Consider the following 26003-nt stretch of genomic DNA (forward strand, 5'->3'; position numbering starts at 1 on the left):
AATCAATCCACTTGTTTACTTCAATTGTTTTAAATGCTTACTGATTGACTGATTGATGCATAGACGGCCTGTAGATGCCAATCAAGTCGTCTGGGTTATATGTGAAACAAATGGTAAATGGCTCTACCTCATATGTAAATTCTCAGAACACTTTAGAACAACAAATCACTTTAACAATCTATGAAAATATAGCCATATTTTCAACATATAATACATCACACCACCATCCCCCTGAGGGGCATCAATCGCTCAGATCTCTTTTGTATTGTCATCACAACTCTCGCTATTTGATGTATGCTAACTTCTCTGCTCTTTGTTAAGAAGCAGAGCATGGGATAAACACAACCCATTCTGTTCTCAGCGCATTCCCACACACAGACCAAGAGATCTTATCTTGATCTCATCAGATTCTCTCATATCAGAACAAACATCGGTGAGTGTTAAACCCCTGATGTGCATTAAACACTAGTACGCAAGCAACTTCAGAAGCCAATGGATATGCTTCGCTGCCTGATTTAATGGAAAGTACAGCGCCTGGGGAGATGCATGATACTAAAGCCGTATAAAAGCTGATGGAGCAGACAACCTGCCTGCCAAAAAAGTAGGAGGCAGAGATGTTCCACCGACTCTTATATCAAACTTTAAGGTTATGCATTACTTCAAGGAGGAACTGAATTAGAGTGTAATAGTTCAAACCAGTCTGTGACTAGAATTGAGTACTGGAATAATCGCTCTGCTGGAAAGTACAGCTTAAACTGGTAGCTGGCAAGCCACCAAATAAAAAACAAGAAGAAAAAAAACTACCAGCTAATCATACCAGTTTAAGGTGGTCAAGTTGGCTTTGGAACAATAGTGGCAGGTCAACCAGCTAATGACCATGCAGCTTAGATCAGCTGAAATGGTCCAAAATACTGCTACCTGATTTTTGGGGGAATCTTGTCGTATCAAAAAGGGATTTCCTGTAGATTTATCGTTGATTAGTGGAACTGAGAGCAGAAAAGTTGGATGGTGAGTCTCAGAATGGAGAGGCAGAGCTACAGGGAAGGGAAGCTGAGCTGAACAGAGCCCCAGGAGAATGAACTGACTGTGGGGAAGAGAAACGGAAAGCTTCAGGGGTAATTACGACCTGCCTGACAGGAATGTCTCACTAATGCCTCTCATGTTTATTCCAGAGCCTGATGGTGAGCGCATTAGAAATGCAACGAAAGACAGTCCATTAGATACTGTGTGTGTGCACGCTATGGAATATCTGTATTAGGTCCCTAACATCTTTTTATGAGTGCAATATCCCATTGGATGGGTAGAAAACGGGAAGCAAATGTCTATTTTTAGTATTTCTGTTTTTGTTTTGTTGAGTGTTGACTTGTTTGTTTCGTTAGACCATTCCTTTTTACTTTAAAGGTGATATAATAATGTTAAAGTACTTCTTATTCCCCCTTAGTCGTGACTGCTTCCAGCACATGACTGCTGGGATAGTTGTGTAATTCAAAACCACATTATGGCATCTGAATCTGCATCAGCATTTATGGAATGAATCATGTAGCCAAGATAGAGAGTGGGAAAGAAAGAGCGACAAATGTAGCGACAAAGACGAGGAAAACCTAGACAGGATGACTCATCAAGAGCTACAGTAAGCGTCAATGACTGTGGAGTCTGAGCAAGAAAAAAAAAAGAGAAACAAAGAGATTTTATGAACCTTGAGACAAGCACCTTGAAAATATGATGGGGAAATCCGCACATCAGATAATTCTCTCTTGAAGGTATATAAATGGTCAAGGAACAACCTTTTAAAATAAAACGTTAATATTGGCTTGTTTATTTAAGGCTTGTAAGACTTAAGTCAGTGAGGTTACTGACTGGTTATTAATATGACAATATGTAGTTAAAGATACACATTTGGAGTATACAACTTAAAACAACTTTAAAATATACTAGCAAAATATGTTTTTTTTTGTTTAGTATTCTTTTTTAGTAAATAGTTAAGACAAATTATTGAGGGGATGGATGAGGTTTCCTCAAAAGTACTTAAATAATCATTAATGTAAACGTTTAAGAAACCTGGGCTGTTAAATCTGAATCAGAACTATATATCCAGACATTCCTATCAAACCTGAAAAAAACAAATGATACGGCTGAAATAATGGTAGGACATTAACATGGTGGTTGTTTCTAAGAGTACATGATGGCTTGAAAATAGTTCTGTAGCTCTTTTAGATCTGAGTCATTACATTAGTAAAGGTCAACAAATGTCACAGTCGTGAGTTGTTGCCCATAAACGCTGACCTGCGATCAGCTGCTTTGAAACAAGATGGTGACTGGTATGCGCTAACTGCATACAACCCCCCGAAGTTTTAACACACCTGGAAATGGCTGAATGAAAATGGGTACAAATACAATTATGATTAAATAAAGGGCCTTGATGTTGTAGACAAAATCTATGAATACTTCAAAGATAAGGCAAAAACTAAATCCTTATTAGATCAGGCAGAAGGCTCCAGGTAGACGAACCATGGTGCGGCTGCTAAATTGCGCGATATCCATGAAGCCTGTGATGGCCATCTCTTTATGTTCTCTTGTGAAGCCGAAGACATCCAGAGTTTGTGTCACAAGGTCACATTAATACATCTGAGAAACCCAGTATATGTTAAACATTCATCAAAGTTTGTGGTGGGTTTCAGTATACATTATAGTGAACTTTCTTACGGGTAATAGGCTTGTGTTTAGAAATAGCTACTTTAGGCCGGTGAGTCTTAACTTTGATGTGGATCCATTGATGTGGTGCTGTTGAACCATTTAACAACGTATTGTCTGTGCTAGGTTCAAAAGGATCAAAGGTCTGGTCATTTAAGTATCGGCGTCCCTTGCCGGTTGGCTGTCATGGCTTCACTCCTCCATTGTTTCCTTCTCCAATCTCTCCTCTCCTCTGTATTGTTATATTGATAACGTGACTTCCTCTTCTTCACTGGTTAGCCCTGAGGTTGGGGAGAGTCAGGCTGAGCCCCCCCCATCCACTCTCACCACTAGAGGAAAAAAGAGAAAGAAAACCTTAGCAGGTCAAGATTAAATTCTTCGAGCAGTATGTTGGGAGTTAGCGACTAAACTAATTTAACTACATTTTTCATTAAATTATTTGTCCTCTCTGGCTTTCACAAGACTGGTTCATTGTAATGAGTTGGTTCATTTAAAGGAATAATTTTAATGATCTGGATAAAAACATGATTCACTGATTCATTTGAATCAAGACATTGTTTCTCTCTCTCTCTCTCTCTATATATATATATATATATATATATATATTTTTTTTTTTTTTATATATATATTTTTTATTATTATTAGGGATGTGACGGTGAGGAAATTTTCCCACCAGTTAACCGACACGTAACATCACCGGTAATACCGGGGGGAGTTTGAGTTTTTCTCTCTTTTCCACCTCGCTTTTAAATCACTTATTCAGGGGCAGCAATTGCTTAAATGGTGGGTTTATTGTTATTCTTTATGATTATGTTTGCAGGTTACCTATTAGCATTGGGTTTAAATCCAAAATATTGCCAAATAGGAGCTTTTACATTTCGCTTTGAAATCAAATCTTCCACCATCACCATGACGTCAGTCAGCTGGCCCTCACTCTCGTCACAATGATCCTTCAATGTTGAAAAAAGTTGTGCTGCTTAATATTTTTGTGGAATATGTTATTCGCCTTTTGCAGGATTATTTGATGAATAGAAAGTTCAAAAGAACCGCATTTAATTTTTATTCTCATTGGTTTTGTGCCACACAAATCATGCCTCAATGTAGTTAGCTACTTCTTTTTTATTTTACTGCAATTCTTTGAAACTTTAGTTTGACTGTAGTAGAACTTCTTTGAATAATGAGTTTCTTGCAACGTACAGTGTCAGAGAAATTCCCCAAAAGTGAACGTTGCATTATATTACAGACTGTCAGTTAGTTCTAGCACTATTTGATACTTAAGGTCTATGCCGACTAGTCGTGGATCACATAAATGTAGTTATGCTTACAGTTGATAAGAAAAATGAGAATTTGTGCATGAGTAGTAGTAACTCTTGCAAAAAGTCTTATAGAAAATAAAACATTATTGGTGTGAACTAAATTAATCCTTTAAAGAGAAACATTATGTATTGCCTCATGTCATTTGGGACAAAATGAAATGCTTAAGGAAAAGTTTTTCTCACTAAATAACATGCAGGTTCCAATTTTAGCCGGTTTGAGTCGAGTGGCGACCGGTCCCCCTGGAGCTCTGAGCGTCCCGTTTCCTCTCCCTGCCCTAACCATTTAACTGCAATCACTACTACATTCAGCCTGAGACACAAATGCCTCATTTTCCCACTAACCCTTCAATCTGTTGTCAATTGTGCAGAGCCATGGAAACAGTTCCGGAATGCTGCAAGTAGGCTTTTAGTTCTGAGGTCCTGTTTTGTGTCTGGACCAATTCAGAGCTGAGCCATTTGTGCAATACCCCAAAAAAACAAAAAAAATAAACTTATTTCGTCTTGTCAATGACACAATAGCAGTCTACAGAGACAAATGTAGCCACACCCACCCATTTGAGAAAACAAAAGTGTGCTGCATAATTAGACTACAAATTTTAGGTCACAATTTGGCATATTTGTTTGTAGAGGTGAGAAGTGCCAGGACCAGTCAATAGAAAATCTGGAACTCCATCCAAATGAAGTAAACTCTCAATGAAGCCAAATTTTGTTTTGGTTTTGTTTTTGTTTTTGGCTAAATACAATCTTAACCCAAAAACTAGTTTATCAAACTGGAGATTGTTTATCATATTCTGTGCACGCTTTCTATCAAAACCTGGAAATACTAGAGTCTTTTGTCCCCTGAGGGGCGTCCTACATTTTAAGTGTCCTCAATGGGGATGCATGCAGTATTTTGAAATCACATTCTCTCGGCCTACCGAGGGTAGTTCTGACCAAACCTTATGCTCAAGAGCAACTCTTAAGAGCTCTGAGAGAGCGTGAGAAAATGTGTGTAGGCAAATAGTAAACATAATATTTCAATATATCTTATGTCACAGTTAAATATGGTTTAACAATAATATGCATACTATATTTAAAGTCACATATACAATAGACATTGAATTGTCTGTGATTTTGACTCATTTTTTGTAATGAAAAAAACTCCCACATACAGGAAAAATCGTAGGAAAGGGGATGGTTCATTCAGAAATTCAAATTCTGTCATGATTTATTGTGTACTATGTGACTTTCTTCTGCATAACACAAAATAAGATATTTTGGATTTTTGTTTGGATTTTTATTTTCTAATACATTGAAAGTGAGTCAGTGGGGTCCAATGCTGCTGTGAACCTGATTGACTTTCATTGTATCGGCAAACACATCCTTCAAAATATCTTATCTGTTCACAGAAGAAAGTCACAGGTTTGGAATGAAATAAAGGTAAGTAAATTATGACAGAATTTTCATTTTTGAGTGAACTGTCCCTTTAAGACAAAAGTTCCAGATGTCAAAAGTGTGCTCAAAGAAGGGGAAATGAGGCATTTAAAGGGGAACTTGGCAACTATTTCAACTTAATAAAACCATTTAGAAATCATTTGGACGGGTAAATAACCTTTTCTGGTGAAAATGGTGACTTTCCCCGCTCCCTCCAGCGTTCCCAGGCGGAAAACCAACCTTACAACATGGGGACTAACGTCCCGGTAAGTTGGAAATAGGAAGTCAGCGAGAAACACAAACTGCTTTACGGCAATTCGACATACATGTCAATGTTCTATGATACTGTGTATGATGTATTAACCACCTCGGTAGACATAGCTCCACACGATAAAGTTGGCCGGCTCCGATAATAACAAATGCACATGAGCAGCGGTAGAAAGGGGGAGGAGGGAGCCGCAAGTGAGTTTTTTTACGACAGTGTTGTGAAATATACGCCCCACAGCTGTAGGGGGAGCTCGATGAGAAAACATGCCACAACAAAAGTGAAAATCAGCGAAGAAATGGCTAGAGTTGCCGTGTTCCCCTTTAAATGGATGAGAATGAATTTGAAAATCATGGATAGAAAGGAAGAGCATAGAGTGATAACAGAAAGATAGCTGAGTGGCTGAAATTTGCTGCGGTTCATGCCATATTGCCAGCCTTCGACCAGATGCATGGCCAGATGGGAATTGTGCTGACCCTCCTGTTCAGCCACTCAGACCTTCGCAGATGACGTGACTGCTCTTCATGTTGAGCAAAGTGTGGATCCGTCAGATCACAAGTGCCAGAAGCGAAGAAGACTGAATTCCTTTAAAAAATTAAAAACCCTTTCACCTTCATCCCCCTCCTCTGATATCCACTCATCCATCCGTTCATTCCCTAGAGTCTAGTGAAAGCTTGGGATTGAGAGCTGCTAGAGAGAGACGGAGAGGGATGGAGAAAGAAATACTGGTATTCTAGCACTAACTGCTGACTGTTCCCTTTCAGTCCCTCACGTTCGACTTGGTCGTGATCCCGATCAGTCGGAACGAGGGTTACATGCGTAATCGAGACGTTTGTTGGTGACTCCTCCTGAACTACCAACACAGCACATTTACACCAGCTAATCAAGCTATCTGTCAATCCTAATTGACAGCAATGGAGACCACTCTAACTAAGAGTAAAATGCAGAGATGTGCACAGTCAGGAACTGCTGATTCTGCAGCATATTCACTCGTCTCTTGGGTGCTTTAACAAGTTGCAAAAAAAAAACATAACACATTTCTGAACACCCAATGTGGGTTGTCTGAACATTTTAATGATTTCGTAGAAGCAGCGGCAAACATTTGTAGGTGATGCCTATTAGCAGCTTATTGGTAGATCAAAACAAATGCAACTGACGCACCAGTAGGTCCAAAGTCGGCCTGCAATCTGTCATACAACAGCTGCTAATGAGCGAGTTTTACTGTCAGACTGTCTGGCCAGTGCACGTTTCTCTAGCCTTAAACATACCGCCCATGTTCACTGACCATCTAAAGTGTATTGCACACAAAACCGGAAAGCACTATATCCGAAAATCAGCAGATTCAATCTGATTGCTGGCTTCTATCAAATGTCCAGCAGTTTTGACCAAACTCCACAAATTGTAATAGGTGGTTTTAGTTTTAAGCCAGAATAAGCTGACTATGCAAGATGAAAATGACAATGATATTTTATTAGCTAAAGAAGCCGTGTTTTTTTTAAACCTTTTAAAATGCTTTTAAATTTGGTAATTTTCAATCCCATAGTTCATTATTGAAAAAGTGCACTGATACATCAATTAAAAAGACTTCTACACATTATTTAAAGCAATGAAATAAAAAATAAATGTTTATTACTTTATTAGAAGATTCTGTAATGGAAGAGCCAAGCACAAAACATTGATTGGCATGTGTGGGCACTGAGGACTGAAGCTATAGACAGAGAGACCCTTGGCACAAATTACAACTGGCGCCTGCGTGTTTACAGTAGCCATGTGTGAGAAATAAAGGAGGGAAGCCTCTGCCAGAAAGACCTGATGGAACAATCACACATGTTCTGGCTGATATTGTTGAATTATGGTTGTGAAAATGTGTGTGTGTGTGTGTGTGTGTGTGTGTGTGTGTGTGTGTGTGTGTGTGTGTGTGTGTGTGTGTGTGTGTGTGTGTGTGTGTGTGTGTGTGTGTGTGTGTGTGTGTGTGTGTGTGTGTGTGTGTGTGTGTGGTTCAGGTATTCCCTATGTTGTGGGATATGTATTGGGCCCCATGAGGAAAGCAGCTTACAAATCATATAAAATTATGTTTTTTTTGAAAATGTAACAATGCAGAAAGTTTTCTGTGATGGGTAGGATTAGGGATTAGAATATACAGTTTGTACAGTATAAAAACCATTATGTCTGTATAGATCATATGCATATGCAAACAGAGAATTGAAGGGGATGCTAGAGGAGAGCAGGCAAATGTTGATGAGAATATAAACTGCATAGAAATTGACTAAGACAGAGAGAATAAAGAAAAAAGAGACAGGGCATGTGGATGAGTCACAAAAAAACAGGGTTATTAAAGTAAACTAAAACCATAAAAAAAAAACATTGTTTTTTTAATAAAAATGTAACATTTTATTTCAGGTAGCTGCCGAGGAACAAATTCCCATTTCCCTTTCGAGGGAACTCGCGATGCGTCATCGACGCTTTGGGAACGCCCCCAGCGTGAATGCGTCTGAGCATCAATGTCAACTAGTCCAATGGAAAGAATGAGCGTCACGGGCGGGTGACGTCATGACCAGGAAGGCATAAGAGCACATCCGGTGAAACGCGGCATTAGCTTCTGTGTCTCAGCAAGCGATCTGTGTCATTTTGTCTCTGTCTATTTACTGTTGTCTGTTGCGGAAAAGGATGGAAACTAAACAAGTGTACAAACAGTGTGCTTCTCCCTGCCCGCGTTATTTAACAGGTGGGGACACACACGAGCTTTGTGTCATTTGTTTGGGAGTGGAGCATGCGGTCTCAGCCTTCGAGGGGGCTGAGTGCCAGCATTGTGAGATGTTACCGCTTCGCATGCTCCGCTCTCGCCTGTCACTCTTTGATAAAGAGAGTGGGCAGGCTCGCGATCCGCAGGGATCAGGACCCGCGTCTGCCGAGGCAGCGCGGAGAATGCATTCCTGGGGATCGCAAAAGGATCTTTCGGAGGGGTTGGAGACGGGTCCGAGGGCTCTTTCTCCTTCCTTACCCGAAAGATCCAGCGCCCACTCCCCCCCCCCCCCCGGTGTCGGAAGCACGCTCTGCGGTTTCTTCCGCCCGGGGAGAGAGCCCTCCATTACTTCATTGCTCTTCCTCCGAGGAGGTCGATGCTATGAGTTTGGAGAGTGAAAGCACACACATGGGGGAAAGAGATTCACAATTTATTTCCCCAGCATATGATGAGCTGGTGGATGTTATGTCGCGGGCTGTAGATAAAGATTGAATGGCCATCTGATAATAGGGGCGCTCGTCCTAAGAGTAAATTAGATGAGCGCTTTTTATCTTCTACTGCTTCATCTCCACCACGAGGGCTTCCATTTTTTCCTGATCTTCACAATGAGATTTCTAAATCATGGAATGAGCCATACTCATCACGACTTTTCAGCCCTCAAGTTAATATTTATTCAAGAATTAGAGGGCTGAAAGAGTATGGTTATGAGGCGATGCCCCAGGCGTAACAGAATTTAGCCAGCTATCTTTCCCCTGGTCCCGCATCGTCTCTGAAAGCCTCGGCTTTGCCCACTAGACCGCTCAAAGCCACGTCGGTGTTAGTGGGCAAAGCTTATACGGCAGCAGGTCAAGCTGGAGCATGTCTGCATACTATGGCAGTGCTTCAGGCTTATCAAGCTGACCTGCTGGGGGATCTGGATAATAGTGAGGGAGTTAGTCATGACGATATTCGAGAACTTCGTCGGGCTACCGATCTTTCTCTCAGGGCTACTAAAGAGACCGCCAGAGCAATTGGGCGGTCTATGGCAGCTTTGGTAGCTACTGAGAGACATTTATGGTTGAATCTTTCGGAGATTAAAGAAAAAGATCGTGCTTTTTTGTTAGATGCTCCGCTTGAACCTTCTGGTCTCTTTGGTGACGCAGCCCACACGGTCGTCGAGAGATTTCAGGAATCAAAGAAGCAAGCGGACGCTTTCAAAAAGTTTATCCCTCGCCGTGTCCAGCCCCCTGGGGCTGCTGGGCGTGAGCAGCCCCAGCCATCAAGCTCATCATATCGTGTGCATCAGAAAGAGAGTGTTGCGTCTCGTGCACCTCCACGTGGAAACTGGAGACAGACGCAACCCTCTCAGCCGAAGTCTTCTAAGTCGAAGCCGGATCTGAGGACCGCTCTTCAGGCGAAGAAGACTTCGGCTCAGAAAAAAAAAAGGTCCTGATGTTCATGCATCAGGCCTGTGAGGACAGCCCCGACCGAAATAGAGCGGTGTACACCTCATTATACGGAGCCCGTTCCATTTCGGGGTCCTCACGAGCCCGTTCTGCCAACCCTGCCACCCTCGGTGCTTCAGGGCGCAGCGGTCTCCAGCGAGTCGCTGATGCTATGCTGCGGCACAGCATCGGTTTCGCGCCCTCTGAGGGGGGCTTTAGAGCGGCCAGTTCAGGTAGTTCCTGCCATTATGTTTCAGGCTCCGGAATTGGCTGTCTCGATAACACCAGAGACCAGCCTCGAGAGGCTGGTTCCCTTAGTAAATTTTCTGGCAGCGTGGAAGCTTCTGCCGAATATTTCTCATTGGGTCCTGCAGATTGTAGAGAAAGGATACAGAATCCAGTTTGGTTCTCGTCCTCCTCGTTACAACGGGGTGCTGCCCACAGTGGTGCATCCCGAGCAGGCTCTGGTAATGGAGCAAGAGGTAAAGGCCCTGTTAGCAAAGAAAGCTATAGAACAGGTGTACTCACCCGACAGAGAGTCGGGTTTTTACAGCCGTTATTTCATTGTTCCAAAAAAGGATGGGGGGTTGCGTCCCATTTTAGATCTTCGTCTGTTGAATCGTTCAGTACAGAAACTCAAGTTCAAGATGCTGACACTCAAACAGATCGTGACTCAAATCAGATCCGAGGACTGGTTTGTCACGATAGATCTGAAGGACGCTTACTTCCATACTTACTTTCCATCCTCCCTCAGCACAGGAAGTTCCTAAGGTTTTCTTTCGGGGGCAAAGAATACCAATATCGGGTTCTTCCTTTCGGTCTAGCTTTATCACCCCGCACGTTCACGAAATGCGTGGATGCAGCTCTAGCCCCTCTCAGGCTTCAGGGCATACGTATTCAGAACTACATCGACGACTGGCTGATTCTGGCGGAATCAGAGCAGTCGGCGGTTCGGCACCGAGGTGTCGTTCTCGCTCATATGCAGATGTTGGGGTTGAGGCTCAATGCCAAGAAGAGTGTTCTTTCTCCAGTACAGATAACCACTTTCCTTGGTGTGGTATGGGATTCAGTGACGATGCGGGCCACTCTATCGCCCGTTCGTGTAGCTGCTATCCTGTCAGCCACCAAAGAGCTAAAGCTAGGCCAGTCACGCACTGTGAAACAGTTCGAGAGATTGTTGGGTCTCTTGGCGGCAGCGTCCAACGTGATACCTTTTGGCCTGCTGTACATGAGACCTTTACAGTGGTGGCTAAGGACCAGAGGGTTCTCCCCGAGGGGAAACCCATTTCGTATGATCAAGGTCACGCGGCGGTGCCTTCGTGCCTTAATTATATGGAGGAAACATTGGTTCTTAACCCAGGGTCCGGTATTGGGAGCTCTTTGCCATCGTGTTACGATCTCGACAGATGCTTCCCTCACCGGCTGGGGAGCGGTAATGGAAGGCCGCTCGGTTTAGGGTCTGTGGAAAAGTCATCATCTTTCGTGGCACATCAATTGCCTGGAGATGATGGCTGTCTTCAATGCGTTGAGACAGTTTCTCCCAGACCTGAGGGGCCATCATGTGCTTGTACGAACAGACAACACATCAGTGGTCTCTTATCTGAACCGTCAGGGGGGTCTGCGGTCGCGTCCGCTTTGCAAACTGGCGCACCAGATCCTCCTGTGGTCTCTGGGGAAGGTACTCTCCCTGAGGGCAGTGTATATTCCTGGGGACCAGAATATGGGGGCAGACATCCTGTCGAGGCAGGAGCTGAGGCCAGGGGACTGGAGACTCCACCCCGAGGCGGTGGAGAAAATTTGGGAGTTTTACGGCCAAGCAGAGGTGGATCTGTTTGCGTCTCAGCATACGACGCACTGTCCACTTTGGTTCTCCCTTACTCACCCAGCCCCCCTGGGGCTGGATGCTATGGTGCAGACGTGGCCGAGGCTACGTCTGTACGCATTTCCCCCTGTTGCTCTGCTCCCAGGAGTTCTGGAACGAGTCCGCCAGTTCGGAATAAGCCTACTGCTTGTAGCACCACGCTGGCCGAGTCGGATCTGGTTTGCGGACCTGATCCATCTCTTAGACGGTCCTCCCTTGGAGATCCCGATCAGGAGAGACCTTCTGTCTCAGGCCGGGGGCACAATATTTCACCCTCGATCAGAGATTTGGAACCTGTGGGTTTGGCCTCTGAGGGGGCCCAACTCATAGAGAGTGGTCTCTCAGCTGAGGCTGCTGAGACCATCCTAAGCTCCAGAGCTCCAGCTACTAGGAAACTTTATGCGCTTAAATGGAGATTTTTTTCTGTATGGTGTCACCGACATCAGTGGGATCCAGTTAACTGTTCTGTGAACACAGAACTCGAGTTCCTGCCGGAGCGCTTTACGTCAGGTCTATGTCCTTCCACGCTCAAGGTCTACGTGGCGGCCATTGCGGCTTACCACGCCCTGGTGGGGGGTACATCGTTGGGTCGAGACCCCCTGATTACACGTTTCCTTCGTGGCACATTGAGGCTGAGGCCTGCAACTCGCACTAAGGTGCCAGCTTGGGATCTTGCTATAGTACTAGAAGGCCTGTCTAGGGCTCCGTTCGAGCCCTTAGATTCGGTTTCAGAGAAATTTCTTACCCTCAAGACTATCTTTCTGCTAGCTATTTCTTCCCTTAAGAGAGTTGGAGACCTTCAGGCCCTTTCGGTTTCCCCCACCTGCCTTGAGTTTGCACCGGGGATGGTCAAGGCATTCTTATATCCGAAACAGGGATACGTCCCTAAGGTGCCGACCTTGATTCCGAGGCCTATTGTGCTGCAGGCTTTCTGTCCTCCCCCTTTTACATCTGCGGACCAGGAAAGGCTGAACCTCTTGTGTCCAGTGCGAGCACTGGATACTTATGTTCATCGGACATCTTCAATGAGGAAGTCCGACCAGTTATTTATTTGCTTTGGATCACCTAAGAAGGGTCTTCCTGCTTCTAAACAGACGGTTAGTAAGTGGATAGTCGAGGCTATTTCACTTGCATACGAGTACTCTGACCATCCGTGTCCCTTGGTGGTCAGAGCTCACTCTACGAGGGGTATGGCGGCCTCTAAAGCCTTGTTATTTGGGGTTTCTCTCCAAGACGTTTGTGATGCGGCAGGCTGGTCCTCACCGCTCACATTCGTCAGGTTTTACAGTTTGGACCTGGATGCTGCCCCAGGTTCTCAGGTGCTTAGTGCTTAGTTCCAACAGACTGACACTCAGGTACTTGGAATTCTGGCGTTTTGGGTATTCTCGTTCCCAAAGCGTCGATGACGCATTGCGAGTTCCCTCGAAAGGGAACGTCTCAGGTTACTACTGTAACCATAGTTCCCTGAGAAAGGGAACGAGACGATGCGTCACCCTGCCATACTTCCTGCATCCCTGTGATCGGCTTGCTTCGACTTTTTGAAGCTAATGCCGCGTTTCACCGGATGTGCTCTTATGCCTTCCTGGTCATGACGTCACCCGCCCGTGACGCTCATTCTTTCCATTGGACTAGTTGACATTGATGCTCAGACGCATTCACGCTGGGGGCGTTCCCAAAGCGTCGATGACGCATCGCGAGTTCCCTTTCTCAGGGAACTATGGTTACAGTAGTAACCTGAGACGTTTCGTTTAGTTTAATTTGATGTACTAAAATAACTCAAACTTAATAATAATAAAATAGACATGCAAGCAGCGGTTCAAGTGGTTTAAGGCCTTTAAGCACATGCATGTAAACACTTAGAAAACTTAGGAAACCAAAAGTAATTTATAAAAGATCATATAAGAGATTCAGTCAAGAATAATTGTGTATGTAATGTAATGTAAATAATGTATGTTGGATTGATGTTTATAAGGAAGTTAATCCTGATAATGCATTGTCAGCATTTGAAAGATTATTTTACCCTTTGGTGGACAAACATGCACCTATGAAAAAATGTAAAGTGAAGAATGTTAGGGCAACATGGATTGTTAATGAGTTGAAAAACATTATGTACGAGAGAGATGTGGCAAAGGGTACAGCAAACAGAACTGGGAACAAGGAGGATTAGGACATCTATTGGAAATTAAGAAATCAAGTAACTAAAATTAATAGGAAAAAGAAAAGAATGTTTTACAAAATTAAAATAAGTGAATGTAAATATGATTGTAAAAAAAAAAAAGTGGAGTACACTCAATGAAATAATGGATAGGAAATCAAGTCAAATTCCTTCTTTTATTGATACAGGTGACTCATTTTTAACTATTTTTAAACATATGAAATTGGAAATTATTTTAATGATTTTTTCATGAATAAAGTTGATAAATTAAGAGAAGAAATGTTGTTTGGCACAGCCAGTTTGCCACATCTTTAATATCAGTATTGAAAAAGGAATTTTTCCTTTAGCTTGGAAATATGTAAAGGTTAATCATCAACAGTCGACCAATAAGTTTGCTACCAGTTCTTAGCAAAGTATTGAAAATGATAGTTTGTGAGCAAATTCAATTATTCTTTAAGGAGAATAATTTTCTCTCTAATTTTCAGCATTTATATTGAGAGAGCACAGATTGATGATAATAACTTAGTAGGAGCAGTATTGTTAGATTTTAGCTCAGCTTTTCATGTACTGGATCATAAATTATTGCTGGATAAACTGAAATGTTACAAATTTACTTATCATACTGTACATTGGTTTAAAAGTTAACTGTCTAATGGGACAATGTGTATTTTATAATGGAAGTTATTCAGATGTGAAAGAGTTGCAATGTGGTGTGCCTCAATGAAGTTGTTTAAGACCAATGACCTTCCTCTTGTTTTAAACTGTGCATGGATGGACATGCATGTATGCAGATGATAAAACATTATATGTACCTGCAACATCAATTAAGCAGTTGTCTACTGCTTTGGATGAGGAAATACAATTGGTCATAAAGTAGGTACGGAATAATAAGTTGGTTCTAAACTTGATAAAACCCAAAAACATTGTGTTTGCATCAAATTGCATCAAAAGTTGATTGCATCAAAAGTTAAATTTGTCTGTAAAGAGTGTGCCTATTGACCAGGTAGAGGAAATAAGACTTCTTGGAGTTATATTAGACAGTAGGCTGAAGTGGTCAAAACAGATAGAAAATATGGTAACAGGTATGGGAAGAGGTTTGTCAGTTATTAAGAGATGTGTAAACTTTTTACCACAACACAACAATGGTTCTTGCTTAGATTATTGCCCAGTGGTGTGGTCTAGTGCTTCAAGTAAAGACAAAAAACTCAACTAATTGAAAAATTACAATTAGTCCAGAACAGAGACAACTCACTTTAAACTGTAATAGAAGGGCTAATATAATAAGAATGCACTGGTGAAGGATTGTCTCTCTGCTTTGTTTAATAAGAAATATTTCTGTGTCTAGAGTTCCTAATGTCCTGTACTCTTAACTTTTGTATAGTAGTACTAGTCATCATTTTAACAACAGGCATGCGTAAAAGGGATGTTTTTTATTTCCCGTTTCGAAAATCACTGCAAAACAACGGACTGTAATGTATAGAGGAATGAAAATATGGAATGATTCACCATTGATATTACATATTTCATAAGAAAAATGAGTTTTAAAAAAATATTTAAAGGAACATTTAATGGCACAATATATAGTAAATTGTTGATTTTGATATTTGGAATGAATATTGGGTTAGTATGTTTCATTGACTTGACTTTTTATTGTTGTTGATTACAATATGTAGTTTTGTATTTTTTACTTGTTGGGACCCCAGTAAGAGTAGCCACTGCCTAGGTAGTGGTTAATGGGGCTCCAAATAAACAAATACACTTAGATTATAGATGGAACATACCATTTACAGCCAATACAGGCAATTTACTAAGGAAAAATATGTTTTGACAGTTATAGCACCATGTCTTGCCTGATCTCCACCATTTTTATTAGGTGTCCTCAAAGTGTGCCCATTCATATGTGTGTCAAATTTGTTGTAAATATCTCATTTCGTTTTGAAGTTTAGACACTTATATTTATGAGAGCATAAAAATGATCCATAGGCGACATTGATTGGATTTTTTTGTCAGTTCCTATCATAATTTAGAAATTTTTGGGCGTTATTGTTTAGCTATTGACCTATGTTTTCAAATTTCCTGTGGTGGTTTTACTTTTGTCTCGATCGGACTAACGGTTTCGAAGATAATCGCAAGTTTTTTAAGCTCTAAATTACACCGTTACACAAACCATAAGGCGAAACCTGGCATGTTTGTTATCGTTGGACTCGGCAAGGATTCAGGAGTCTAAGGAGGTCACTTCTGTGAAAAACGCTGGCTTGAGCACCTTCAGGGCATTGTGCCGATGACGCATATAGAGTTTTTTGAGGTACGCCAATGTTCTCATAGACTATCATGGCACCCGGGACAAAGACACTGCATGCCAATTTTCATCGGACTAACGGTTGGGTGTAGCCACATAAATGTGCCATTTTCATGATTTATTTTCCCTATTATAGCGCCACCAAGTGGCCAATCGTCGCGATGTTTTTCATGTGACCTCAAATTGAGCTCATAAACATGTGTCCCGAGTTTAGCGAAAATATCTCTTTCCGTTCACAAGTTATAGCCATTTTAGTAAAAGTGGCCCTAGTCACATCGAACATTTTGGTTTCCCTTAGCAACCGTGTATTAAAATTTCGATTTTTCTTTTTTTTATGATTATTGATAGTAACTCTCCAGAGAATATTTCTGCAGTGGTTTGGTTACGATCAGGCCAAAAACCTAGGACTAGTTTGCAAAAGTAGGTTTTGGGAAAAACCCCAAATACCGGAAAATTTTCCCAGGGTGACGAGAAAATCCGAGGCATGCATTTTGTCCGCCTTGGGCCAAAGACGGCCTATGAGCCTATGCCTTACGGTTTAGGAGTTATGAGCCATTTCGTACTTTTGAACGCTGTAGTGCCCCCGTCAGGCCGTTCGGGGCGCGCCTTTGGTGACGTTGTAGGCTTTGTGAACTGAACTTTGAACTAGTTCATGTAGAAAGTGAACTTTCCCAACACTGACTACCAGCCCTCAAAGTTTTAAGTCTCTACGACTTACGGTTCGGTCTGCCTGATCAGTTTTAGATGGAGAATGCTGCATCATGGGAAAATTAACAATAACAATAGCGTTTCAGCGCTACGCGCTTGAATCCCTAGTTACATAAAAAAAATTTGTTAAAAAATACAAACATTTAAATGATACTATAATAACACTGCACAAAACCTGTCAAGAACATGTCCAGGCATATTTCATCCCAAAATCAAAGGAAAGAATAAAGAAATGCTGTTTTAAAGTAAAATGGCCAGATGCATTTCAGGAATGAGACATTTGGGAGATGTCACAATGCAAACAATCCTTATGATTTCAAATATTCTTCATTATCTCTGTGCAAATGTGACCTATGTTTTGGTATATTCTGGGCCTCTATAATAATGTTGTGTCGAGGGTCTGCTTCACATTCCTGACACTCATGTTTTTGTTCCCTCTTCCCCCCCCCCCCCCCCCCCCCCCCCAAAAAAAAACTCCATCAATATTCATGACCCAGCTACCATAATGCATTGCAGCACCCTCTCAAGAACGTGATAAGTCTCATCACTAAAACCCAAGACTGTCTGTTGTTCTCCCTCGTCTAAATTGGGCCTGAATTCAATTGCCTGACCATCACTTTCATAAAAGAGTTTTTCTTTCTTTCTTTCTCTTTCTTTCTTTCTTTCTTTCTTTCTTTCTTTCTTTCTTTCTTTCTTTCTTTCTTTAAGCCTTTCTTTCTTTCATTCTTGCTTTCAGAGTGGACTGATGTACTATATATGCTTGACAGTGAGGTTAACATAATGCCGTTGGCTCACATAACCATTTACAATAAATGCAAATGAAAATGCTGCCATTTATTTATTCATTAAGAAGGTGCTTTTATCCAGAGTGATTCACTCAGGCCAGTACTCTCTCTCACATACACAGTTGTGCGAAACATTAGATATGTGGCATACTGATATCGAATAAACTGTTCTATGTACTAACCTCTTTTAAACAGTAAACAGACTAGGCTTGTGCCCTAATTGTGATCTTTCATTAATTTCACTGTCCTGTGATATTTTTAGTCACAATAATAAAACTGGCAAAGAAAAACAGTGATTAGCTTTTCTTCACAAGTGTGTGTGTGTGTGTGTGTGTGTGTGTGTGTGTGTGTGTGTGTGTGTGTGTGTGTGTGTGTGTGTGTGTGTGTGTGTGTGTGTGTGTGTGTGTGTGTGTGTGTGTGTGTGTGTGTGTGTGTGTGTGTTTAAAAGATTTTGTCTGATTAGACAACTTATCACAAACAGTTTTAGACTATAAAGGAAGTTCTCCACATTTTAGGCCCTTGCATTGCTGTATATTCAGTTTTACATTTCAAAGGTGAAATGTGTAACTTCTGCACCAAATGGTATTGAAATGTTTTTTGGTTTTTTTTGTGGTTGTTTTTCTTTTTAAGCAATCCAACATGCGTTTGTGTCATACAAACAATGTACGATCAATGGTGTTTGGGAAAATTGTTTTAAAATAATTATTATCTGTAGTTCCATTTGGATCCACAAGTGGTGCAAAAGTAACACTGCACATTTAAATGCATTCTCTGTGCTGAATCGATTGCATAAAGTGATATGCATATATTTAATGCTCTTCAACCCAAGACTGTTTGTCCTCAGTGAAGACGTTTGACAAAATCCATCCCTGCACTTTGCAGCAGATTGAATCAACATGGCCACTTTATTGTCGAGTTTTAATCCCTCCCCATCTCGAGGGTACTACCGGACTGTAATCACTGCCGACTCACGGTCTTTTAAATATTATTGAACAGCACAAAAGCAATTCAGAGATTTCTCTGGAATGTATGAAAGCACTTCTTTGGTTTATTTTCAGGGTTTGTGCCCGTATATGTGTGTTAAACGTCAGTCTGCTATGTCATCCACACCCAGCCTTACATGGAAATGCCAAGTGTATAAGGAGGGTAAAAGGAAGATATGAGAGAGAACGGGGAGATGGAACAGGGAGATACTAAAGATAAACACAAGAGGAGAGTATATTTATAAAATATACAGTACCTAGGGACGTTGGCTCAACCAGTGGCATACGTTTTGAGGTAATGGCAGAAGGGGGAAGTGTTTGAAACTGACTTATCATTATTTAGACTGTGCTGCAGAAATGACAGTAATCCTGTCTGTGTCTGTAGCCTGTGATCTTACCGATCTGCGTCTGCGTCTGTGTCTGCGTCTGCGTCTGTGCTTGCTGCTCCTGCAGACTCTGGCTGTCCACTGAGATGCCACTGTCACTGTGCAGCTTCTCTCCCTCTGGAGACGGTGTCTGATTGGCTGTGGCTGCACGATTATTAGCTGCCTGTTTATTCTGCTTGCAGCTGTTCCACCTGGAAGAAACAGATGCACATGTAGAGTACAAATGAATGTGAGGAGTGAGAGGAAAGCACTGGCAGCGTTCAATTTCAACAATAAACTGTTGTGTTTGCATAGTAGTGGATTTTTTTCTTCTTCTAAATATGCCTAAATATGTTTGAGCACCTTTATTCTTCTTCATTACTATTTTCTAATTTTTGTAGAACTTTATATTTATTTATTTATAATTTTAGAACGCTATTACAAAAAAGAAAAACAAAACAAAGCAGAACAAGAGACAAAATCAACCTAATAATATTAATAATAATTTAAAAAAAAATCCATTTCTTTTTGTTAATATGAATAATTACATAAAACATATTATAATTACATATCATATACAGAATTATTTTTGTAATAGTTAGGTTAGTGGGTAATCATAATAACAATTGTTGAAATGTTTGGGGTCAGTAATATTTTACTGTTTTCAAAATTGATAATAATAATACGGAACTTATCGTGAAATCATCATTTTAGAATGATTTCTGAATGATCATGTGACACTGAAGACTGGAGTAATGATGCTAAAAAAATCAGTTTTGACATCACATGAACAAATTACATTTTAAAAAATATTCAAATATTGTAATTATATTTTACAATATTACTGTATTTTTGACCAAATAAATGCAGCCTTTGTGAGCATAAGAGACTTTTAAAAAATCTTACCGACTCCAAACTTTTAAACGATAGCTTCATCCAAAGCAATAAAAATCTATGATATGTCCCAATTGAAACAAGGCCTGAAAGTTTCACCACCTGACTATCATCAATCATTTTCCATCTGTTCTTATGTCTTTCTATGTTTTAAGGATTTTTCTCTCTTTTGCTCACCTCTTAAAGATGATGTAAGCCAGGAGGCCGACCACGACCGCTGCCAGGATGGAGCAGTAGATGGGAATCAGGTTCTCGTTTAGCCTTTTACTAATAAAGTGAGGAGATCTGGGTTTGGGTGTGGTGTTGTCGTCTCCAGGGCTGGGGCTCCACAAACGGTTCGGATCAGTGACAAATGAACTAGAATCCTCAGTGAAAGCGGGATAGGTAGGACTCAACGGATCTAGGATAGAGAGAAAGACAGTCACACATATACGTTAGCTACAATCTGAGAAGGACTGGGAACCTACATAGATGTAAACTGATGGTGAAAACTACTGGAGTCTGCTGCTGTATCTAAACAGAATTCACACTCTATTATTATATATATATAATTTGGGATAATGCAATGCAAAAATGCAAATGGGATATTGAACTGAACCTGTTGAGATGTTAGTGGAAGCTGTGAAATTGGCCAATGGCTGTCTGGATGGTGTTATATGATATATAGCCTTTTTCACCCACTAAAGGCACTATTTGTCTTTTTATCGGTCTTCCTCTCTTTATTGATTTGATGCATAATTTATCGAAAGGCAACCCCCAATAAATTCTTTCCAGCTCCCAATAGAGCACAACAGTGACTGCCCACATTTTCAGAAGTCTTTGTGCCGGAAGTATTTTTCCCATTCATTTTCTCCATAGTCATTAAAAGAAGAGACATAAACCAAATTAACCAGTTTTGAGTTTAATCACATTACAAACTTTTGGTTTAAATCTAAGTATTTAATAATTATAAATAATAAATTACTCATTGAATGAGGCTTTGCAAATAATGTTGCAATATGAAGCTATTGACTTTAAGTCATACATTTGGCGTGTGAAGATCAATTTCTGTGTGGAGAAAAGGAAATGAATAGCATTATGGAACCCAACAGATGCACTTCATTGACACACACGCACACACACACACACACAATTTTCACTTGTTTTGCTGTCGAACTCTTCACTCTTTCTCAAGAAAAGATTCTGGAATCGAGTAGAGATTGTTATGGTTCATATCTTTCACGGCTGTAAAATTGGTGGTGACAGAGTTCGATCTGGCTCAACAGGAGGTCTTAACGTTGCCATGACTCTCTAGAATATTTTCATTCTCAACTGAACTATTCCAGAGTGGCCATATGCGTGACTGATTGAGCAATGCTGAAACTGAGAACCTTCTATGCAAAAACTTTGGTTTGATTTATAAGAAGCCATAGCTAATGAAGGATCTACGGTCAAAGGTCTCTATTATTAAAAACAAGAACTCAAGATTTACATGGGTGACATTTTTAGGCTTTGAAAAGTGCTGTAGATCTCACCTAAAAGCCAGCTTGAACTGGTATGACTAGTTGGTTTGTTGAAACTCCCAGAAGGTCTACGAACTTGAACGTGGTAGAATGACCATCTTAGACCAGATAGAAACCAGCTACTCTGTTCCCAATCACAGCTAATAATAGCTTATTTCTTTTGCTTCTGTTTTTAGTCTATGAAGTGTCTGTAAAATATGAGTTATATTTGAATACTCAAAGCATAATGAAAGTGACTTAGTCATTAGCTGTTCAACAATTAATTAAAGACCATTGTTTTCTAGATTGGTTAGCATAAATACACACACACACACACACACACACAGGCGTCTTATCTTCATCACACCTTTCAAACTTGTGGGCATCTGAAGACTTGTGCAGGCAGCCCCCTTTGTTTTCTTTATCAGTCTCTTTCACTTGCTGTCTCTCCCTCAGTAGCCGTCAGTCTTCTCAAGACCGTCTCCTCCCTCTTTCGCGAAGGAAACATTCATTCGTTTCCGAGTATGCACTAAAAGTTAAATGATTTCTGAGAGATCTCTTTTTCTTTCTGTCTCTCTGATTGAAAAAGGGGTATGTGAATTTGCTATATGTGGATGTGTTTTCAGCCTGACTGAGCTTGAAACTTGAGTGAAAACACGTCGGCGGTAAAACTCAGCCAAGCCAAAGGTTAACAATTTCAAATTCTTCTCTTTTTTTATTTTAATGATTTTCCTTCTTAACGGGGCGTTTTCAGGACGAGGTGCCAAGTGTGAAGTGCTTGTTAACCCTCAGCTGGGCGCCTTCTTTAATGAGGAGTCTTTATTCTCATCCTCTCACAGTGCTGTTTTCTTTTTTGTTTGTTTTTTGGAAGGGATTTTAATGCTTATCTGGCAACCCTTTTCAAGTTTGTTATAATGGTTCTTTTTATCTAACAGAAAACACTCTCGAAAGACTGTCACACACACAGCAACCCTTATTCTCTTCTTGTGTGTGTCTGTGTGTGTGTGTGTGTGTGTGAGAGAGAGTGAGTAAGTGTGTGTGTGTGTGTGTGTGAGAGAGAGAGAGAGAGAGAGTGAGTAAGTGTGTGTGCGTGTAAGAGAAAAGAGAGAGTGTGTGTGAGTGTGTGATAGACAGGAGGGGGAGCGATAAGAGCCTGATGGCTGTGTGTGTGTGTGTGTGTGTGTGTGTGTGTGTGTGTGTGTGTGTGTGTGTGTGTGTGTGTGTGTGTGTGTGTGTGTGTGTGTGTGTGTGTGTGTGTGTGTGTGTGTGTGTGTGTGTGTGTGTGTAGTATGTGTGTGTGAACAAATGGATGGCTAAATGAACAGAAGCTTTGCTGTTAAGTGCTCTTATTAGCTGCAGTAATTACACTAGCAAGAGGCATTAACACACACATACACACAGTCAGAGACTTATTAATCTGTCTTAAACAAGGATTTGTTATTTAAAAGGTATATAAAAATAGAGAAGTTTATAAATTTGAGGTTATTTTTTATATTATCAATTTGTCATTTCAGTTTGGTTACATTTTTGTTCCGTTTTCATTATCGTTGTTTGTTCTAGTTTTATATTATACCAAAAAGAACACAAAATATTTAGTCATAAAACCTTATTTTAGTTTAAGTTTTTTCCCCCAGTTATTTTTGTTTTATTTCAGTTCAAACTGTTTTCATTTAGTTTTTGTATTAGTTTTATTTTATGCAGCTAAAAATTAACATTCTGTAAAGAAAAGAGGTGTGTATATATTGCAACAGTGCATAAAATTGTTGTTATTGTTAACTCAAAGTAAAACTATACACATGTTTTCAGAAATTTTAAATAATGCTGAAATAAAATAAAATAGAAATATTAGATGAAAAGCTTATATTGAAATATTGCCTTGTCAAATAAATTAAATAAGTTCAAATTGAAGAGCTACAATTACAAAAACTAAAATAAAAACAAATGGAAATATATACTGTAGAATGTAGCTATATAGAAAACTGGGGGGGGGGGGAACTAAGAAAAATGACAAAACAATTACTAGAAATAAAACTATAAAAATAAAAGATAATTCAACATGAATAAATACTATAATCATATTATATAAATGATACAAAAATAACACTGGTGCGTCATAAAGCATCATAGAAAAGATAAACCAGAATTAAAGCATGTTCTTTGTCACTGCAGCTCTATCTGTGCTAGCGAGTGATGATGTGACAAAACTAGAATGCTTTGAGTGAGAAATGAAACCCAGAGAGGAGTTGAAACAGAGCAGTTACAGAATGCTTTGGAAGGGAGGGGAAACTGCTGTTGCTCCAATCCACTGACATACTCTGACATGTATCTGTGTGTGTGTGTGTGTGTGTGTGTGTGTGTGTGTGTGTGTGTGTGTGTGTGTGTGTGTGTGTGTGTGTGTGTGTGTGTGTGTGTGTGTGTGTGTGTGTGTGTGTGTGTGTGTGTGTGTGTAATGCAGTAGCTGCGATAGAGGTCACAGATTGAAACCCGAGTGTAAGAAAGTCCAACGGCCTTATCGATCCAACAAAGGAAAGAGCTCAGCACATCTCTCTCTCTCTCTCTCTCTGTCACATAAACACACAGACACATGCCACTTAAATCCGTATGAGCTACAGGAAGTGAATCACCATACATACGGACCACCAGCGTCGAGAGAGACTGGTCATTCAGATATGTGTGCCTTTGACTCCGACTGTGGACATTCTCATGAAAGAGCTTGTTTTTAATACGCCACCCTCATCAAAGGGTCCATAAATGACTGACCCACCAGAGAGATAGACATGAAAGGGTCAGAGATACACAGACAGAAAGAAAGATAGATAGAGAGAGGCAGTAAAGGTCACATAAAAGGTCATTTTAAGGAAGATAATGAGGCACTCGCAGAGGGTAGTCATCTCTACAGGCTACACAAGGACCTCTATCACTGAGTGTGTGTGTGTGTGTGTGTGTGTGTGTGTGTGTGTGTGTGTGTGTGTGTGTGTGTGTGTGTGTGTGTGTGTGTGTGTGTGTGTGTGTGTGTGTGTGTGTGTGTGTGTGTGTGTGTGTGTGTGTGTGTGTGTGTGTGCGCGTGTGCGTGTGTGTGTGTGTGTGTGTGTGATATGGTAGAACAAGGCTGCTCTTTGGTGTAACCGTACACACAAAGGATGATCACATTATCGTCGACAGTATTGGGGAGATAGAAAACAAACTAATAATAAAGTAGTTGAATTACAGTCATGTTGTGCTTTTGAAAAAGTAGCTTAAAAGTAGCTTTAGGGTCTGTAATATTTTTTTCGTTTTTGAAAGAAGTCTGAAGTTATGCTCACCAAGGCTGCATTTATTTGATCAAAACTAAAGTGAAATATTATTACAATTTAAAATAACTGGTTTCTATTTTAAAAAGTAATTAATTCATGTGAGTGCAAAGTTCCCCAACACTGCTAACGGAAGTATAAAACAAGCCATCTCATTTGAGCTTTTTTCCAATTTTTTCCTCTATTTGTGTCTCACAGGAAAGGCAAGTGAGAGCAGGAACTGATGCCAGTGAAGCTGAACATTTGTGTGTGTGAGTGTAACAAACAGCACTTGCAGATGTTTTATGATTTACAGGTTCCATCTGCAGAGATATCTTTCATCTCCTTATGCTGCACTACAGCACACACAGTAAGCTTCAAGTCAAGCATCTGAAACACCATTATAGCAAATATTCACCTAGTAAATCAGCTAAAAGTGTGTTATTTTTCGATATTATTTCTCCAATAATAATCACAAACTGGTGAACAAAAGTGAAGACTTTAAACTTTGTGGCTGTTGTTCTTTCCAAAAATGGCTGTTTATTGAGGTTGCTATACTAAAGTGCTCAAAGTTTGAGTTTAGGACGGGACTATCTGTTTGCCTGTGGGGAGAACGTTCAGGAAACCTGTTTGGAAACAGTCACTTTTGTGCAAATTCATTTGCTGCCACTGCTGGTGTAGAACGTTCACACTTCACACTATAGGATGCGTCAGGGCACAATTAGCATTTACACTATAAATTCCATGTGATCACACACATTTTTCAGCTACCTCCAAATGTGGTTTGAGTGATCCAATCACAAAGCAGTTTGGCCCCCCGTTTACACCTGTCTTTAGCATTGTCCATTTGTGATCAGATTACCTGAGACAGATGTTAATGCAGGGTGTAACACACACCAAAGAGCTACGGCTGACACCAAACCCCAAACGGACACATCCTGCCTAATTTTCCTCTGCAGCAGAAGCCATAATGACCCTCACACACATACAGCCCCAGGCTTCAGACATCAGACAGTCCCACCGACCAAGTGCTAGCACACTAATGCAATGACACGCCACATTACATGCCCTCTCCAGCCATGGAAACTGAGCTTTCTCTGTGTGTTTGATTAAAGAGGTAGAAAAAGGGCCAGCACTTCGCTTGTTGGCCACAGCCACAGTGTTTCTTAGGGAACCATTGGTCAGGTTGAACTAAAGGCCCTGATATACTTCAAGCGAAATTGAAGAACAAACTGATGTGACATCATTTCAAACAAAATTAGGCAGAAACGAAGTTCGTTTAGAGTTCGTTTTGGGAGTTCAATACAGCTTGCCAAAGCTAGCTTGGTAAACACCTTTGTTACTACGATTG

The 26003-nt window shown here is 40.7% G+C and overlaps 1 protein-coding gene across 1 annotated transcript in view; it reads right to left on the reverse strand.

Moving 5' to 3' along the window:
- Positions 1 to 2214: 2214 nt before the first annotated feature.
- The window catches only part of ngfra (nerve growth factor receptor a (TNFR superfamily, member 16)), a 41720-nt gene continuing 17931 nt past the window's right edge, over positions 2215 to 26003 (reverse strand). The window contains exons 4-6 of the mRNA XM_056239828.1: positions 20080 to 20302; positions 19042 to 19220; positions 2215 to 3020 (exon numbers count right to left, since the gene is read on the reverse strand). Coding sequence (XP_056095803.1) covers positions 2989 to 3020; positions 19042 to 19220; positions 20080 to 20302 — 434 coding nt within the window. The 3' untranslated portion in view covers positions 2215 to 2988. The remainder of the gene's footprint in view (positions 3021 to 19041; positions 19221 to 20079; positions 20303 to 26003) is intronic.

The sequence above is a fragment of the Rhinichthys klamathensis genome, unplaced genomic scaffold (genome assembly GCF_029890125.1).
Source record: "Rhinichthys klamathensis goyatoka isolate OS25496 unplaced genomic scaffold, OSU_Roscu_1.1 h1tg000571l_1, whole genome shotgun sequence".
In the NCBI taxonomy this organism is placed as follows: Eukaryota; Metazoa; Chordata; class Actinopteri; order Cypriniformes; family Leuciscidae; genus Rhinichthys; species Rhinichthys klamathensis.